Below are 18,011 nucleotides of genomic sequence, written 5' to 3'. Positions count from 1 at the left end.
GTGTTTGTTATTGTCAACGAATGGTAGCGGGTACTCTAACTACCTTATCAACCAGACTTTCAAGAGCGGCTCCCATGAAGGACGTTATCTCTACCAGCAAGGTAGATCATCCCTCTTCTCTTTTGTTTACACATGTATTTTAGTTTTATTTATGGTTGACACTCCTCCCAACCTTTTGCTTACACAAGCCATGGCTAACCGAATCCTCGGGTGCCTTCCAACATTCACATACCATGAAGGAGTGTCTATTTGCAAAATTAAGTTGCTTACTGATGAATCAGAGCAAAACATGTGAAGAGAATTATTAATGAAAGTTGATTAATTGGGGGCTGGGAACCCCGCGCCAGCTCTTTTTGCAAAATTATTGGATAAGCGGATGAAGCCACTAGTCCATTGTGAAAGTCTGTCAAAAGTAAATGACAAGATCGAAAGATAAAACACCACATACTTCCTCATGAGCTATAAAACATTGACACAAATAAGAGATAATAGCTTTTGAATTGTTTAAAGGTAGCACATGAAGTATTTGCTTGGAATGGCAGGAAATACCACATAGTAGGTAGATATGGTGGACACAAATGACATAGGTTTTGGCTCAAGGTTTTGGATGCACGAGAAGCATTTCCTCTCAGTACAAGGCTTTGGCTAGCAAGGTTGTTTGAAGCAAACACAAGTATGAACCGGTACAACAAAACTTACATAAGAACATATTGCAAGCATTATAAAACTCTACACTGTCTTCCTTGTTGCTCAAACACTTTTACCAGAAAATATCTAGACCTTAAGAGAGACCAATCATGCAAATCAATTTCAACATGCTCTACAGTAGTTCTCCACTAATAGGTTTAAACTACATGAAAAAACTTAATCATGATCTACTTGAGAGCTCAAAACAATTGCCAAGTATCAAATTATTCAAGATATTATGAAGCACTTTCTGTTTCCAACCAAATATCAATAAGTGCAATAGCTTTCAACTCCGCCATGAACATTAAAATAAAGCTAAGAACACCGTGTTCATATGAAAAAGCGGAGCGTGTCTTTCTCCCAAACAAGGATTGCTAGGATCCGAATTTATTCAAATACAAACAAAAATAAAACAAACAGACGCTCCAAGTAAAGCACATATGATGTGACCGAATAAAAATATAGTTTCAATAGAAGAAACCTGATAAGTTGATGAAGAAGGGGATGCCTTGGGCATCCCCAAGCTTAGACGCTTGAGTCTTCTTGAAATATGCAGGGATGAACCACGGGGGCATCCCCAAGCTTAGACTTTTCACTCTTCTTGATCATATATCATCCTCCTCTCTTGACCCTTGAAAACTTCCTTCACACCAAACTTCTCATAAACTTCATTAGAGGGGTTAGTACTCAAAAAAACTTGAATCCACCTTGGTCCTGTAGTGACAAAACAGGTACTTACGTTGCTCAAATCAGAAAACTCAAAACTAATGAAAGTTGCGTACATATCTGAGGAACACGCACGTAAATTGGCAGATTTTTCTGAGTTACGTACAGAGAAAACAGCCCAGATTCGTGACAGATAGAAATCTGTTTCTGCGCAGAAATCCAAATCTAGCATCAACCTTCGATTAGAGGCGTCACTTGGCACAACATTGCAATAAAATAAAGATAAGGAGAGGTTGCTACAGTAGTAACAACTTCCAAGACTCAACAAAACAGTAGCAAAATAAACACATGGGTTATCTCCCAAGAAGTGCTTTCTTTATAGCCATTAAGATGGGCTCAGCAATTTTAATGAGGCACTCGCAAGAAATAAGAGTTGAAGGAAAAGAGAGCATCAAGAAGCAAATTCAAAACACATTTAAGTCTAACCCACTTCCTATGCATAGGAATCTTGTACACAAATAAATTCATGAAGAACAAAGTGATAAGCATAAGAAGATAAAACAAGAGTAAATTCAAAATTTTCAGCATATAGAGAGGTGTTTTAGTACCATGCAAATTTCTACAACCATATTTTCCTCTCTCATAATAATTTTCAGTAGCTTCATGAACAAACTCAACAACATAACTATCACATACAGCATGCTTTTCATGATCCATAAACACATAATTTTTATCAAGCTTAAAAATAATAAATAATAGGATCAAAACTTTCAAAACCACTTTTATCAATAATGTAACAAGATGATTGGTCAATCTTAAAAGATATGGGACTCATAGATAAAGTCAAGAACTCTCCAATCCCATTTTCATTAGTAGTACAATTAATAGTATCAAGTAACATAGGACCATCATCTAGAGATTTATCATAAACATTTGCCAAGCAAAACTCTTTAGTGCCATGCATTTCGACATCAGGCACAAACAAAGCATTATCATAAGATTTATCAAAATAGCATGGATTATCGTAGATAACAGTAGCATAATTATTCTCACAAGTTTTACTCATAGGAAATATTTCAAGAGAATCCACATGAACATAATATTCAACCTCCTTTGGTAAGCATGGAGGACAATCAAATAGTGTAAGAGATAAAGAGTTACTCTCATTAGAAGGTTGGCATGGGTAGCTAATCCATTCTTCCTCCTTTTGTTCATCACTCTCCTCTTCTTTTTCATCCAATGAGCTTTCAGGTTCATCAATTTCCTCCTCTTTTTCATCCAATGAGCTTTCAGGTTCATCAATTTCTTCTTCCACTGGTTCCTGCAAATTGTGAGTGCATTCTTGTGCATTAATGAGTCTCTCTTTATAATCAATGATATAAGGATTATCAGTGTAACTTTCATTGCAAAAATTAAGGATAGAAGAGACATAATCTTTAAGGTCCTTACAAACAACACAAGTTTCATAATTTTTAACCATGAAGGATTCTATCTCAGAGGCTCCCATAAATATGACAAATTGTTCTACCTCTTCAAACCCAAAATGAATATAGCTATTCCGATTATAGTTCTTAATTAAAAATTCCTCACTAAAGCCACATTGAAATTTAAGATGTTTAGTGTCCTGTTGAGAGCAACAGTTTATATCATGGCGTTTAAGCAAGATTTTAGCAATTGTATTCAATTTTTCTATCACAGCACTCATCACTTTTCCCGCTCTTGATTCTCTATAATTATTATAATATTCTATAAGCTCCAAGTAGGTTATGGGTTCTCCCATAACAGCAGTTTTTAATTTTTAGGTTTTTCAAATTTTTATGGATTTTTGGGTATATGAGAAAACTAAAACAAAACAAAAACAAACTAGACAAAAGTAAACTAAGCAAAATAATACTAGACAGAAATAAACTAAGCACAAATAAACTAGACAAAAGTAAACTAAGCAAAACAAAATAAAATAAAACAGAGAGAGAGGTAGAGTGTACTCCCCAGGTGAACTTATGAGTAGAGCTATGCCTCCCCGGCAACGGCGCCAGAAAACAGTCTTGATAACCCACAAGTATAGGGGATCGCAACAGTCTTCGAGGGAAGTAAAACCCAAATTTATTGATTCGACACAAGGGGAGGTAAAGAATACTTATAAGCCTTAACAACTAAGTTGTCAATTCAGCTGCACCTGGAAAAGCACTAGTAACAGGGGTGATGTGAAAGTAGCAGTGATATGAGAGCAATAGTAACAGTAACACATCAGCAGTAATAGTAACATGAGAGCAATGACACCAGAAAATAGTTGATACTACTTCCAATGTCATGTAGAACGAGTATATGATGATGAGAGATGGACCGGGGTTCCCAGCTATCTACACTAGTGGCAACTCTCCAATAACAAGTGTTGGGTGAACAAATTACAGTTGGGCAATTGATAGGATTGAAATAGCATTAAGACAGAACATCAAGATCATTAATCATGTAGGCATGTTTTCCATATATAGTCATACGTGCTCGCAATGAGAAACTTGTACAACATCTTTTGTCCTACCAGCCGGTGGCAGCCGGGCCTCTAGGGAATCTACTGGAAATTAAGGTACTCCTTTTAATAGAGCACCGGAGCAAAGCATTAACACTCCGTGAAAACATGTGATCCTCATATCTAAGCCTTTCCCTCCAGTTGTCCCAATTTCTGTCACTTTGGGGCCTTTGGTTCCGGACATAGACATGTGCATACAACTTGTAGATACAATCTAAGCAATAAGTATAGAGCTTAAATCTAAGATCATGCCACTCGGGCCCTAGTGACAAGCATTAAGCACAACAAGATTGCAGCAACAATAACTTCACAAACTTTATAGATAGACAATCATAACGTAACAATCCATCGGATCCCAACAAACACATTACCGATTACATCAGATGAATCTCAATCATGTAAGGCAGCTCATGAGATCATTGTATTGAAGTACATGGGGGAGAGAATACCAACTAGCTACAGCTAGAACCCGTAGTCCATGGGGAAACTACTCACGGAGCATGATGGAGGCGATGGCGTTGATGGAGATGGCTTCCGGGGGCACTTCCCCGTCCCGGCAGGGTGCCGGAACAGAGACTTCTGTCCCCCGAATTGGAGTTTCGCGATGGCGGCGGCGCCCCTGGAGTCTTTCTGGAGTTTCGTCAAAAGGTCTCGTGTTTTTAGGTCGAAAGGGCTTATATAGGCGAAGAGGCGGCGCAGGAGGGGCGACAGGGTGGCCCCACAGCAGGCCGGCGTGGCCAGGGTGTAGCCCGCGCGGCCCACCTGTGTGGTGGCCCCCTGGCTCTCCTCCGACTCCCCTTCGGTGTTCTGGAGCCTCCCAGGAAAAATAAGATCTTTGGCGTTGATTTCGTCCAATTCCGAGAATATTGCCCGGACAGCCTTTCTGGAACCAAAAACAGCAGAAAACAGGAACTGGCACTTCGGCATCTTGTTAATAGGTTAGTTCCGGAAAATGCATAAAAACATTATAAAGTGCAAGCAAAACATGTAAGTATTGTCATAAAACAAGCATGGAACATCAGAAATTATAGGTACGTTGGAGACGTATCATGGATCCACCATGAGTTTGAGGGGGGGGGGGTGTTAGATGTATATATCTGTATATTGTAGTTTTCCCATATGTTAGGGGGCTTTCTGCATATGTGCACCTGTACATGTACTATATATTGTGGCCTTTGGCCCCCTGGTAATACAACAAGTATATTGCCCTAACATAACATACGCGCATGCAAGTGAAGAAAATGTTTTGACCATTATTTTAATCAATACAATATAAAATATATGTCAAGAAAATTAGATCATTTTTTTGTAAAATATGAATCTGATGATAGATTTTGTAGACATATATCGTAATTTATATTTTGTTGACCAATTTAGTGGTTAAATTTTATTTTAAACTACGTGCATTGTCGTTAAACCGATGTGAAGTGAGTACAGTAGGATAAATAGGGTAATCGGAGCAGCCTGGGACTTATTTTATGTTATGGCTTCTTAAGCCATTTGCTATCTTGTTATGTAGAATAACATAATTTGCTTTCCGTTGCTTGTTGAATGTTGGGTCAATCTCTGCGTGTAATAATTTGGATCTTACTCTGCTAAGAGTTGTAATATATGGTTTTGAGTCGTAGAGTCACTGTTGTATTACCGATTCTCTCACTGTAGTCTCTCGAGCTCGAGGTTAGACTTATGTCAGACGAAGATATAATATTTGTCTTAACCTGATCCTGGGCGCCACAGGTTTCATATCAATTCATTGCATTTGTCCCATTTGTAAATCTTATCGCGAGAAAGTTTGAACCCTGGGAGGAGCATCAAGACAGCAGTGACACGAAGTTCGAGCAGGTTTCGGATGTCAATGCAGCCATTATGCAAGGATCGGCGCATCGGTAGATAAAGAAGACAAGCCACTAGCAGACACCGGGCTCGGGTGAATCAAAAGCACCGAATTGTTTGCTTTCTCTTTCACCGTGGTCGACGCCATGTCCATACGCGCCCTAACTCGCACCCGCTTCGCAAGTCCGAACGCTGCATCGCCGACCAGCGCCTCCTACCTAGGTGAGCGTGTTGGGATGCAGCTCGGGGAATTCCATCGGCGTGCCACTTGACAAGTACGAGGTGTACTAGTGCTCTTCTTTTCCCCATCATAAGTCATCAATCATCAAGATAATCTATGATCCTGAATTCACTGGTACGACGAGATTAGGGCATTTCCAGGTGCCACCAAAAAAATTAAAACATAAATTCAAAGAAAAATGGTGAACGTTATTCTGGTTTTAGGACATCTCACAAATTTTAACAATTTTTATTATTTTAAAGCGTAAACTAAACCATAGATCTACTGGCGCCGGTAATCGCCACCATCGTCGTCATCGTTGTCGCTGGACTCCTCCGCGACATCGAGGTCGATGATCGCGCCGTTGTCTAAGTTGGTGGAGTCAAACGTCACCGGCAAAGCGACGTTGGTGGAGTCTCCAAGGGCTTTGTGGAGGCCCGACTCGTCGTCGAGGTTGGCGGGGTCACGCATCATCGCATGCACTAGTAGATCTGCCACCCACGCCGACTCCTCATGCTTCGCCTTCTTCCCCGACGCTCGAGGAAGAGGCGACCCCTCGGCGACGATGGCTCCAGCTTAGGCTTACGGAACACTATGCCACCACCCCTCGACGTAGCTAGGACTTGGGGTTTGGAACACAATGCCATCGTGTGGCGGCGAGCGTGCATAGGGCTTTGGCGTCCGGAACATAATGCTGCACTGGGACGACGCGGCGCTGCTCGAGCATCGTCACGAGTCGTTATTCTTCTAGAACAGGCGGGACAACAAGGACGATCGCGCCAATATTCCACCCGCCAGTGGGGCGGGTAACCGATGATACCAATACACAGTTCTCAACGAGCACAGTGGCCTCATCGATGGTTAGATTACGAGAAATGTGGCTAGCGCTCCCGCTGGTGCCCTCACCGCCCTTGTCTACCATGGAGACTGTGTTGTGCGGGAAGTGGAGAGGAGAGACAGATGGAGGAGGAAGGTGTGTGCCAACCTGTGGTGACCCGGCATACCACTGCATGGTGTAGTATGCAAGTCTGATATAATACCAATGAAACACCGTTCCACTAGTATTATATCGCTCAGAGTGGTACAACAGAAACATATGCGGGTCCAAGGCATGTCTATAGAATTACAACATTGACTCTATTACATAAGATCAGCACAGCCTCCTACTTTACAATGAGGTAAATCTGCAAATGAACTCCAGAAGAACGACTCGTAATCTAATTCTATCACGAACTCTATTTGTAGAGTATTTGACTAGCTATAGAGGCTAAGAATAGATTCTATCTATGTAGGAGCTAGGTTGAGGAAGCTAGTTCATTTCTACTGCTAATCTAGGTTTTCTCCTTGTTGGATGACGTATCTGACTCCGCTGACAGGGTCCTGTCTTGTGAAGTAGTTGTTGGCTCCTTGGCCTTCGAGTTGCACTGTAGATCCTCCTTCGATGCCTCCATATCTAAGCAGGGGATTTAAGAGTGGGATGAGTACGAGCGTACTCAACAAGTTCATTATAGAAAAGAGGTGTTTAATGCACTAGCTACAGCATTAGACCAGAAAGTCTAATACTAATGCAAGTTTTCATAACCATTTCTTCAAAAGGTTGCTTTTATTCAGAAGAACTATGTCCGTCAGCCTTCACCGGTTTACTAGAACTTCATGGAGCTCCTTTCCGGCCGCGTTCGCAGTTCCATATCCCGGAACAGGGAGTGACAGGTCACGGTTCTTTACACTCTGCAGAGGTGTGTTGCTTTACCCATAAGAGATCTTAACCTTGTTGCCAACCGAGCACGTTACCCGTCCACACTTCCTTTGGTGTGAGGCCCGGTATAAGGTCTAGCCAATCATGTTCCTCCGCTACCTCGAACACCCACCCGTTGTTGCATGCGCCGACCCTGGGTCCACGTCGGTCCCATTATTCCCGTAATTTCAGGGTGGACCCCGACCACGACAACAGTGCTGGGCTCTACCATACACTCCTACGCCGGTGGCTGCAACCCATCATAGACCGCAATACCGTGGGGACTTAAGGCTTCCCCAGCCTACCGCTTGTTCTTCGAACGACAAGTGTCTACGGACTGTGCCGTGGGGACTTAAGGCTTCCCCAGCCTACCGCTTGCCGCCGACAGATACAAGTGTCTACGGTAAAGCGCATCCGTTGATGAACGAGAGGTGGAAACACTTTTGACTACTCCGTCCCACTCCGGATCTTATGGTTAACACGGGTATTACGGCACAAGAATCACTGGCGACATTTGTTGTTTAATCCTAGATGGATATAAACCCGTGCAATGGAACCTCCACCATATCAACACAATCCATGGTTCCATTGCCCACCACATAGTCATATTCATAGTTATGAAAGTAGTGGTTTTGATTTTTGTGCAATAGTGATAACCATAATACTTTGCAAGTAATTTGATAAAAATACTCAAATGACATGAGCAAGTGATGAACTTGCCTTTCTTGACTGCAAGATTATGCAGGCAAGGTCTTCGATACGCAATAACTCCAAATTCTGAAATAGCATCATCGTCCGGTAAGGACGATGTTTAAAAGATTGGCAAGGATGCAATAATGCATAAGAATGAGATGCAATCGCTCTAAGCGTGACCTAACCCCGATGATTTAGGATCGGTGAGTTGTAATGATTATTTCAGGGTGTGTTGCACTTTTAGGGTGATTCACAAACAAGGTTCTTATTCAGGGTTGTGTTGTTTTAGAATTATAAGCAGATGGCAAAATGAATAGTAACAATCATACACAACCAGGAATAGTAGTTGTATAATAAGTAAAGAGCAATTGTCAATTTTAAGTCCTATAAGGCATGGTTGATGATTACTTGTTATATTCTTTAAAAGAATAACTTTTGAAGAACATGTTATTTAATAAAGAATAAGTATGATTATTAGATTTGTGGGGGTTCTATGGTTTTCTATGGTTCTAATTGTTTTCTGGAGTAAGTGGTACATGGATCACAACCTAGTTGGATTCATTAGCTACTAGACTTGTATTGTTGAATTAAGCCTAAACATTTTACTTACCAAAAGTTGCTATCAAAGTGGTATACCTTGTTGGTGATAGCTGGCTAGGGTTTATAGGTCCTAATAAACAGGGTTGATGATGGTTCCTTATTTTCTTCAAAAGAATAACCTTTGAAGAACATACTTCTTAAATAATAAGAAGTATATCAATTAGGGTTGAAGTGGTCTAGGTTTTACTGTTGGTTCTATTAAGTAAGGAGTGATTGGTTCCTGAATAGGATGGTGGATAAGTATTCAACACTAGTAGGGTTTAGTGGAATATGGTATGTAATACTAAATAGTAGGTGTAGTTGCTATTAGGGTTCATCACACTGGTGTGATGCTAATTATGGATAACTAAGGATGGTGGTCTTTGGGATAGGAACTAGGGTTTTATACTTGGTTGATCCCACTTGATTGGTTAAGTCTGATAAGAATAAACACATGGGATACCTATATATTAGTGATAGGTCTTCTACATTTTATGTGTCCAAGACAAGTATTTAGTTGCTACTATGGTCCTATGATTTGTAATAAGGTATCATGATCACATGCTCTAACCTAGGGTTTAGGTTAGGAGCAATTTAAGGTTCACATGTAATAATGGAGCTAGGATTCCTAATTGAATTAGGGTTTTAGGTTTCACATGAGATGATGAGTTCCTAGTTTTCTACCATATGGAACTAGGGTTTCTTAATCACCATATAGTTCTATGATTAATAACTTCAATTTAAAATTGAAGTTATTAATAATTTGGGAATAAAAATAATATTGAATTTGGCATTTTATTATTTTAAACAATTAATAATTAGGTAATTATTAATTAGGGTTTAAATCTCACTAATAATGATTTAACAAAGGATAAATAAAGAAAATTAGTTTTCATGTTTTTCTTTATTTATTTATTTATTGGTTTTTTATTTAATTTGGAAGATTTTCCTAATTATTGAATTTTAATAGCATTTAAAATTAGAATTAAAGTCTTAACTAACAAGTATTAAATAAGTGAATTTTTATTAAAAATAAAAATTTCATTTTATATTTTTATTGGATAGAGTTTTTCTTTATAAGAATTTTGATATCTTCTATTTATTTTTCTGAGTTATATTGGATTTTCTACAATTTGTCAAAGTTGCAGCAAATTTCTGAAATTTGGAATTGAAAACGAATTGGCTAAAGACACCCGGGCTAGTGTTACCCAGAGTCTCTGACGAGTGGGCCACGGGTCCATGTCAGCAGCCACGTTGATTTTGACTGGTCAAAATCGATGATTGGGCAGAGGAGCACCTCGCCGGCGGCCAGACTACCACGAAGCCGGCGATGCAGTGCATCCCCCGATGCGTGACTATGCTCTATCGATTCAGCACGACGAACGGAACCAAATGGTGGTGACGCCGCCCCAAATAGGTCACCGGAGCATGCCCGGCGGTGAGGTACCGCGGCGGTGCACTCCGGCCAAGTTGCAAGAACTAGCTACAGGCGATTATAGGATGCAATATTAAGCTCAGGCGAATCGCAAGCTCACCAGGAACACGCCGGACTTGACGGCTTGGCCGGAGACGGCCAGGTTCGCCGGAATTGGTTGATGCCGATGCCGGGGAAGATGAGGTCGTCGGCGTCGATCTCGGGCACCTCAACTCGATTCCTCCCGTGGGAGTAGCTTGTCGAGAACGGCGGTCACGGTGGTGCTCTTAGCTTGGCCAGGGTTTGCTCCAATCGCCGGCGACGATGGGTACTGGCGGAGCCAGAGTTTCGGTTTGGGGAAAAATGGAGAGGAAGAAGAAGAACTCGAAGCTAGGGTTCGTCGCGGGGTTCTTATACGGCGGTAGAATGTGCCTCGTCACACTGCCGAGGAAGGAGGAGGCGCCAGCGAGAGGGGAAGAGGAGCACGCCGTCGTGCTGTCCTCCATGCGCACGAAGAGGATGAGGATGACTCCTCCCTCTGTTATTTGGCGAAGGGGTATGGTGGGTTGGGCCAGGCTGCTGCTGGGCTGCGTTGCTGGGCTCTACTGCTGGGCTACTGCTGGGCTGTGTCGGCTGGTAAGGTCCAGGTAAGCCCAGGTAAAGTTTTTCCCTTCTTTTCTATTTTCTATTTTCTGTTTTATATTTTCTATTTGAATCTGATTTAAACTCAAATTTGAATTGCAGGGTTCTTGTTATGTTAATTGAATTGAGATGTAGTGCAAGGACTATTACTTCATTCTTTATTTGAAACAAATATTTTGTATTGGGTTATAATGCATAGTTGTGGATTGTTCATACTAGCAAATAGGCATGGGTTTCTAATCTTATTTTTAATTTCTTTTTCTTGTGAATTAATTATGTCAGGATTTATGAGAGTTGATAATTGCAACTCAAAGTATTTCAGAGGTTATTATTAAGACTTGGTTCCCATTTGAGAAGTGGATGACTTACATATGATTTTATGTGATCACCAACTTATTAAGGTTTTATCATTTCTAGTATAACCCCCTTATTAAGGTTAATACTATCACTACATTTAAAAGTATCTCAATAGGTATTGTTTCCATCATGGTTTATCTTGATTACAAGGATAAATGATTGATTACTACACATATGGTTCTAATGATGGAATGTAGCACAAGGTTTTTCTTATGTTCAAGAATTGAAGCATAAGACTTGGTTAATGTGCAATACTAGGGTTCTAATGTTATTTACCTAATGGCATATGGTTTGGAATCTCAATTATAGCCTGATTTATATTATGATCACCATAGTGATACCTAAACTAGGGTTGAGGTTTAATTCTAGGTTGTAGAGATGAGATGACACCATATTGCATGTGCTAGGGTTTAATCTCCCCTAACCAAGGTAATATGGTTAGTTGCTTCATATCTTATGTGCTTCTCTAATTACTAAAGATTTGAGAATTGGTTTTATCTTCTACCAATTAACTTCTATTATTAACCTCAATTTATCATTAAAGTATCTACATTGGTAATAATTATTTTTATAGTTAACTTTGGTCAAATGGATTGTTGGATTCTCACCATATAAAGTATGGAGTTTTACTCTAAGGTTTTCTTAAGTTCTTTAATTTATGAAACATAGATATGGTAAGATTCTTCTTATGATCACCAAGTGATTCACAAGTTAAAGTTGGAATATGGGTGTAGGGTTGCTTATTAATTACCTCCCTATGATTTCCTGTGGGGAATAACATCTACTAATCATATAAGTGTTAGTATTTGGATTATTCTCCTATTTCTCCAAAGCATGGTCATGGATTAGGCATGATCCACTTGTTCTTAATATCTCTACTTCAAGTTCTTAGGATTTATGATCATCACTCAATTTATAATGATCAAGGTTTGGATTTCTAAAGTATTCCTAATGGAATGGTCTTCACTTCTATGATCAAGTGTTGTCTTGATCAACTAAGCATAATATCTCCCTTATAGTTTCTTGGATGGACATGGCTATGGTTGTCTCTATAGGTTATATCCCAGGAAAATGCCTGAGATATTCTGTTAGGGTTCCACTTAAATAATGTTGATATTATCATCTAAGTATATGGATAGTTCTCTCCCTCACATTCAAGTGTTGGCTCAACTAACTTGAGTGTAACACCATAATTGATCTCTCTTATATAAGAATGGATTATTCTAGGTTATGGTGTGCTCCTAATACTCTAGTTCAATGGTTGTCCTTTATTCTTAAATAGATAAAGCTATGCTTTGTATGATTGGTCTCTCTCAATTGGGAATGACTCTGATACTAACCTAAGGTTAGGCTCCATAGGGATTGATGTGATCATCAATATCTATGTTTAACATAAATGGTTTCTCTCTCTAGGCATGTCTTGAATAATATCCTAGGGTTACTCTTAAAGATGATGATTTGAATACTTGGATGTATATCCAAGGTTTGGCTCAAGGTTTGTTAATGCTTCTCTAATAATTATAATAGAACTCTCACCTCTCTAGGTTTGATTCTTAACCATTTGGAATAGAGAAGAATATATACTTCTTGAGTTGGATCTCCTTGTCTGGTTTCCAAGGATAAAGTAGAATGGATATCAAAGGTTTGATGATAAGAGCATGGATTAGTTTGAGACATGGAGGAGATAAGTGAAGAATGGTTTCCCAATTATTGTTACTTGATTTCCAATTAATTGTAGGTTCATATGTTATGACAAGGAATATCATATTGTGATGTTTAATAAGATCAAGCAATTGATCCTTGATTCATATGTTCTTGTGTTGGTTTTAATTCCATTTGATCTAACCCCTTAGATCAAATCATCTCTACCCAAAACAAGGTTTTAGTAAAGTCACACTGAGGTTTATAGCGCTTGACTTGATGAGCTACTTCAATTCCACCAAGGTCAAGTGAAACTTCAGTTACTGTGACTGTTTTACTTTAAAGCGCGAAAATTCCCCAGATTTTCTATGCATGAATGCAATGCACACATCTGTTTCCTCTACTTTTGTAACCCCAATACCTGGGATATTACACAACCCAATGCGGCATAAGGGTATGTATGGCTGAGGGGGTAGAAGGACGGGCTGACGACACATTTTACTCCGGTGGTGAGACACCGGAGCGCATATTATACTTAGCCAAACACTAAACATAATACATAACTCATGTGAAATGGGGAGAGTATTAGGGAATTGGTGGGTTATGTGTACGTCAGAGATGTCATAAAAACAAAAGATGTTTCTTCATGAGGTTGGACTTAAGAAAATCTATGAATTATTGATATGGTTTCAAGTCCTATGAGCCAAATAAGCTCTAAAGGAAAAAAATAAAATCATCAGGAATGAAATCCTTTAATGTTATTTTGAACCAAACGAGCTAATCAGTTTTAAAATGTGTTTTGCCGTTCTTTTGTCTTCGAAAAACATTGGCACATAAAAATATGAGCATAGATTTTTTGGCGAAAAGGGCCCTATCACTAAAGATTAAAGAAACATACAACAGTACAAAGCACCACAAGAAAAAAAATGAAAATTACAACGAAATCCTTGAGTTGCCCTTTGTCTTCAACCTCCATACCATGTCGACGGCATGCTACTGCCGCCCCTCCCTGAGCCGGCCTGACGTTGTTAGTTTCAGACGGGAAGTCGCCGAACAGGTCTACAAAACCACATATGTCCCAGAGACGACGAAGAAGAAGTAATAGTCGATGAAACTCCTTGATGATCTGTAGATCCCCGCTGCCAGAAAAAGTCCCCTTGATAGACACCAATTGCCAAGATCCGAACAAAATCAATAGATCCGACGATGCAAACCCTCACGGGCCCTTCGCTGACTTTGAATCGGACGTCCATGAGGCAGGGAGAGGCCGGAGAGACCTTATTACAACACGCCATCACAGCCTCCACCTCGCCGATGCCGCTAGGGAGACAAAACTAGAGAAAAACGAATCTACAAAAAAGCAAACATGAAGAGGATGGGTCCCCACTCCTTTATCCGCCGGCGTGGCCGCCGAACGAGGGGTGGAGGGAGAAGATGTTTTATCAAATAAATAAAAACTCACTATACTTTAGTTAGTTCAAAAGACAAGTGATAGTTTTTGACAGTGATATACCCTGCCAATGTGACTTGTCTTACTATGTTGTTTTGGAACTTGGGTGATTACTTCCTAAATTTTACCAAACGCAATCAAATCAGAATCTGAGTAGGTCCAATCTAAATGGTCAACCCCGTTATCTTCTCCCTCGGGACGGGACCCACACCCGAAACTCCTATATCACCCTAACGGCCACCGCCCTCCGCGCCCAAAACACTCCGCCACGGCCACCTTCCATTCCATCTCTCTCCCTGCCTGCATCACCTACATCGCCGGCGAGAACCAGTCACGCTACGCGATGGTCGACGTCGACCGAAGGCCGCCACTCCCGCACGGCCTCCCTCGCCCTCCCTCCCACGCTGCCGGCCTGCGCCGCCTCTCTACACGCGCATCCGCCCCCAGCACCCCGCGCACCGCAGCAGCGCCGCCCTCCTCCTCCGCCGCGGCGGGACCCGCGCCATCCCCCTCCGCCGTACTGGCTCACCTATCCGCGGCCGGCGTATCCATTCTCCCAGGTCTCTCCGAATCCGAGCTCGCCGTAGCCGAGGCCGCTCTCGGCGGTCTCCAGCTCCCGCCCGAACTCCGCGAGCTCCTCGCTCTCGGGGTGCCCTCAGGCGAAGGCTTCCCGGACTACCGCTCTGCGGCCGGCCTCCGCCTCCTCCGCTTCTCCGCGCAGGAAATCCCCGCCGCCGTCGCCGCGACGCTGCCCCTCCTCCCGGGCCGCCGGGGAGGACGAGCGCCGCCCCCGCCGCCTCTCGTCCCGGTGCACGGACGGCATTACGTGCCGGCGACCCCCTGCCTCGCCGGAAACCCGGTGTTCCACGTCTCGGACTCCGGCGTCGCCTTCGCCGGCGCCAACGTGGCCGACTTCCTCCTCCGTGCCTTCACCGCCGAGCCGCCACCCGGCGCGCCCCTCCGGCGCCAGCTCTCCGCGCCAGTGCCCCCACCGGCGCCTTCCCCCGCGCCACCCTCCACCGCTCGGCGGAGCCTCGACTCCGTGACCGGCAGGGCACCGCGCTGGATCGAGTTCTGGACGGACGCCGCGGCCGCAGGCGACCGTTTCTTGGAAGTCCGTACCGACTCCCCGGAGGCCACCACCACGGCGTCGCACGCCCCTTCTTGGCTGCGGTCGTACCTGGAGTGGGCAGGGTCCCTGCTGAGGCGCGGCGGGTGGGGCGACGACGAGGTGGAGGAGATCACGGGAGTGAGCCCCAGCGGCGGCGAGGCGACGGCGTCGGCGTTGAAGGTTGACTGGTGCTGCGGGGAGCTGAGGAGGGGAGGCTGGGGAACGGAGGAGGTGGTGGAGGCGCTCGGGGCGCTGCTGGGGCCGAGGAGGGTGCGGCGTGCGTCGGTGGCCCTGTCGCCGGACGTGGCGGCGCGGGTGGGGAAGCTCGCCGAGGCCGTTTCGCTGGCGGTTGGTTCGAGCGGCGGCGGTGGCCAGAAGAAACCCGTGATTAGGCGATTTTGAAATAAAAAAAGGGAGAGACTGCAGCTCAGTCGACTGAGATTTTATAAATCTCAGTCGCTGACGTCACTTAGTTATTAAGGCAGCTCTTACGAACGTGCTCAGTTTGCTGTTTGTTATTTCGACGTTAGCTTGTAGCGAATTTCCTAGGGGCTCTTTGACATACTACAGATTAGAAGACCATGGAAGCTGGCACAATTATTATTTTTAAACGTGAGGACCATGATTTACTTGTTACACCTTACATAAAGTATATAAGAGAAAAAAAGAATAAATCTCCGTACTTGCATCTTTTTCAATGTAAAAAAAATAGAAAATACTCAATTACAACCAGTGTGAAACTGGAAACTGCAACCCACACAGCTGCCACCCACATGAAACTACAAAAATTTCAATTGCAAACTACATGCAACTAAAAAAATCAAATACACCCTTGTGTAACGAGAAGATATTATCAGTTGCGAGTTGCGACCCACATGCAACTATTAAATTCTCAGTTGCGACCCACATGCAACTAAGAAAATCTCAATTGCGATCCATATGCAACTGGAAAAAAATACCTATTACACTCTTTGCAACAAGAAAATCTCAATTGCAACCCACGTGCAATTGAAAAATTCCCAGTTGTGATCCACATGCAACTAAGAAAATCTCAATTGCGTCCCACATGCAACTAGAAAAAAATATCCATTACACTCTTTGCAACAAGAAAATCTCAATTACGACCCACATGCAACCAAAAAATTCCCAGTTGCGATCAACATGCAACTAAGAAAATCTCAATTGAGACCCACATGCAACTGGAAAAAATAGCCATTACACTCTTTGCAACAAAAAAAAGTCTTTAACACCCACATGCAAAGTGCAAAAATATCTGTTACACCCTGTGCAACTGGGAAAATCTCAGTTACAACCCCAATGCAAAATCAAAAAATCTCAGTTGCGAGCCACATGCAACTGTTACAACATATATGCAACTGGAAAAAATCTGCAACTAGGAAAAATCTTAATTATGACCCACATGCAACAGGGAGAAATCACACTTACGACCCACATGCAAATCGAAAAAATCTCGAATAATTACATAATTCAATAGTCCAGATTTTTTTTTCTTAGCTACAACACATGAGTCGTTTTTTTTTTTAAAAAAAAAGAGCAACATCAAAGCACACAAAAAGAAAAGAAAAAATATGCTAAATTACACAGTACAGATGCATTGTAAAGACGCAGAGGAAAGGAGCACATGACAAAAGCAACAGCGCATAGTTGCGGCAGCCCATGGCCAAAAATATCAGCGTGCAGCCCATGTAGAAAACGTATGACGGTAAAACAGGAAGCTTGCATAAATCTTGATGTACTTAATCTAATGGAGGATGAGGTGACTGAGATTTAATAAATCTCAAACGCCTGATTTCTAGCAATGCCGATAAAAAAACGGGGCTTCTTTTCCATCTCTGAATATTGAGCAATTGGTGGTGTAGTTTCTTTTCTTTCTCTTTTTTGAAGTGGCCGAGAAATTGAGTATCTGATGCGATTTCACATCAGTTTCTTTGTACAGACATCCACACGTACGTGTACGTGTTCGAATAATTCAGGGCATTATATTATACTAGCTAAGTACCCGCGCGTTGCAGCGGAACATTTCATCCATCTCCAAGATCTGTTGATTTGATTGAATCTCGATGATGCTGTGTCCTCTAATTCTTTTTTGCGAAACCCTAATCTTGTGTTTTAACTTATATCAATCTGAGATAAATACACCACTTGTCTCTGTTGTCACTCCCCTAAGTCCCCGACGAGGCGACGATGATTTATATCTTTTGCACAATCCGTGCATGAACTGGAGTATCGTATCCATCCCTGCTGTATTCAATCCTTCAGACCAATAAACAATCTGACATGTTCATTTATTCACACTATGTTATTAAAAAAATGTGTGTGTAGCAGAAACCAATATAAGGATTTTTCTTGAATGTTACATGAATCTCACAAGAAAAAAGAAACCAACAACAAAAGTTAAGAGCAGCCAAAGTTACATTTCTGTAACCACAGTTTCA

General features: G+C 42.1%; 1 protein-coding gene across 1 annotated transcript; it reads left to right on the top strand.

Moving 5' to 3' along the window:
• The first annotated feature begins 14,630 nt into the window (after nucleotides 1-14,630).
• On the top strand, nucleotides 14,631-16,134 carry LOC127332397 (uncharacterized). The gene has a single exon (XM_051358697.2). The coding sequence runs from the start codon at nucleotides 14,788-14,790 to the stop codon at nucleotides 15,955-15,957; it is 1,170 nt and encodes a 389-aa protein (XP_051214657.1). The 5' UTR covers nucleotides 14,631-14,787; the 3' UTR covers nucleotides 15,958-16,134.
• The last annotated feature ends 1,877 nt before the right edge of the window (nucleotides 16,135-18,011 follow it).

The sequence above is a fragment of the Lolium perenne genome, chromosome 4, assembly GCF_019359855.2.
Source record: "Lolium perenne isolate Kyuss_39 chromosome 4, Kyuss_2.0, whole genome shotgun sequence".
Lineage (NCBI taxonomy): Eukaryota > Viridiplantae > Streptophyta > Magnoliopsida > Poales > Poaceae > Lolium > Lolium perenne.
This window is presented reverse-complemented; position numbering and strand designations above follow the sequence as displayed.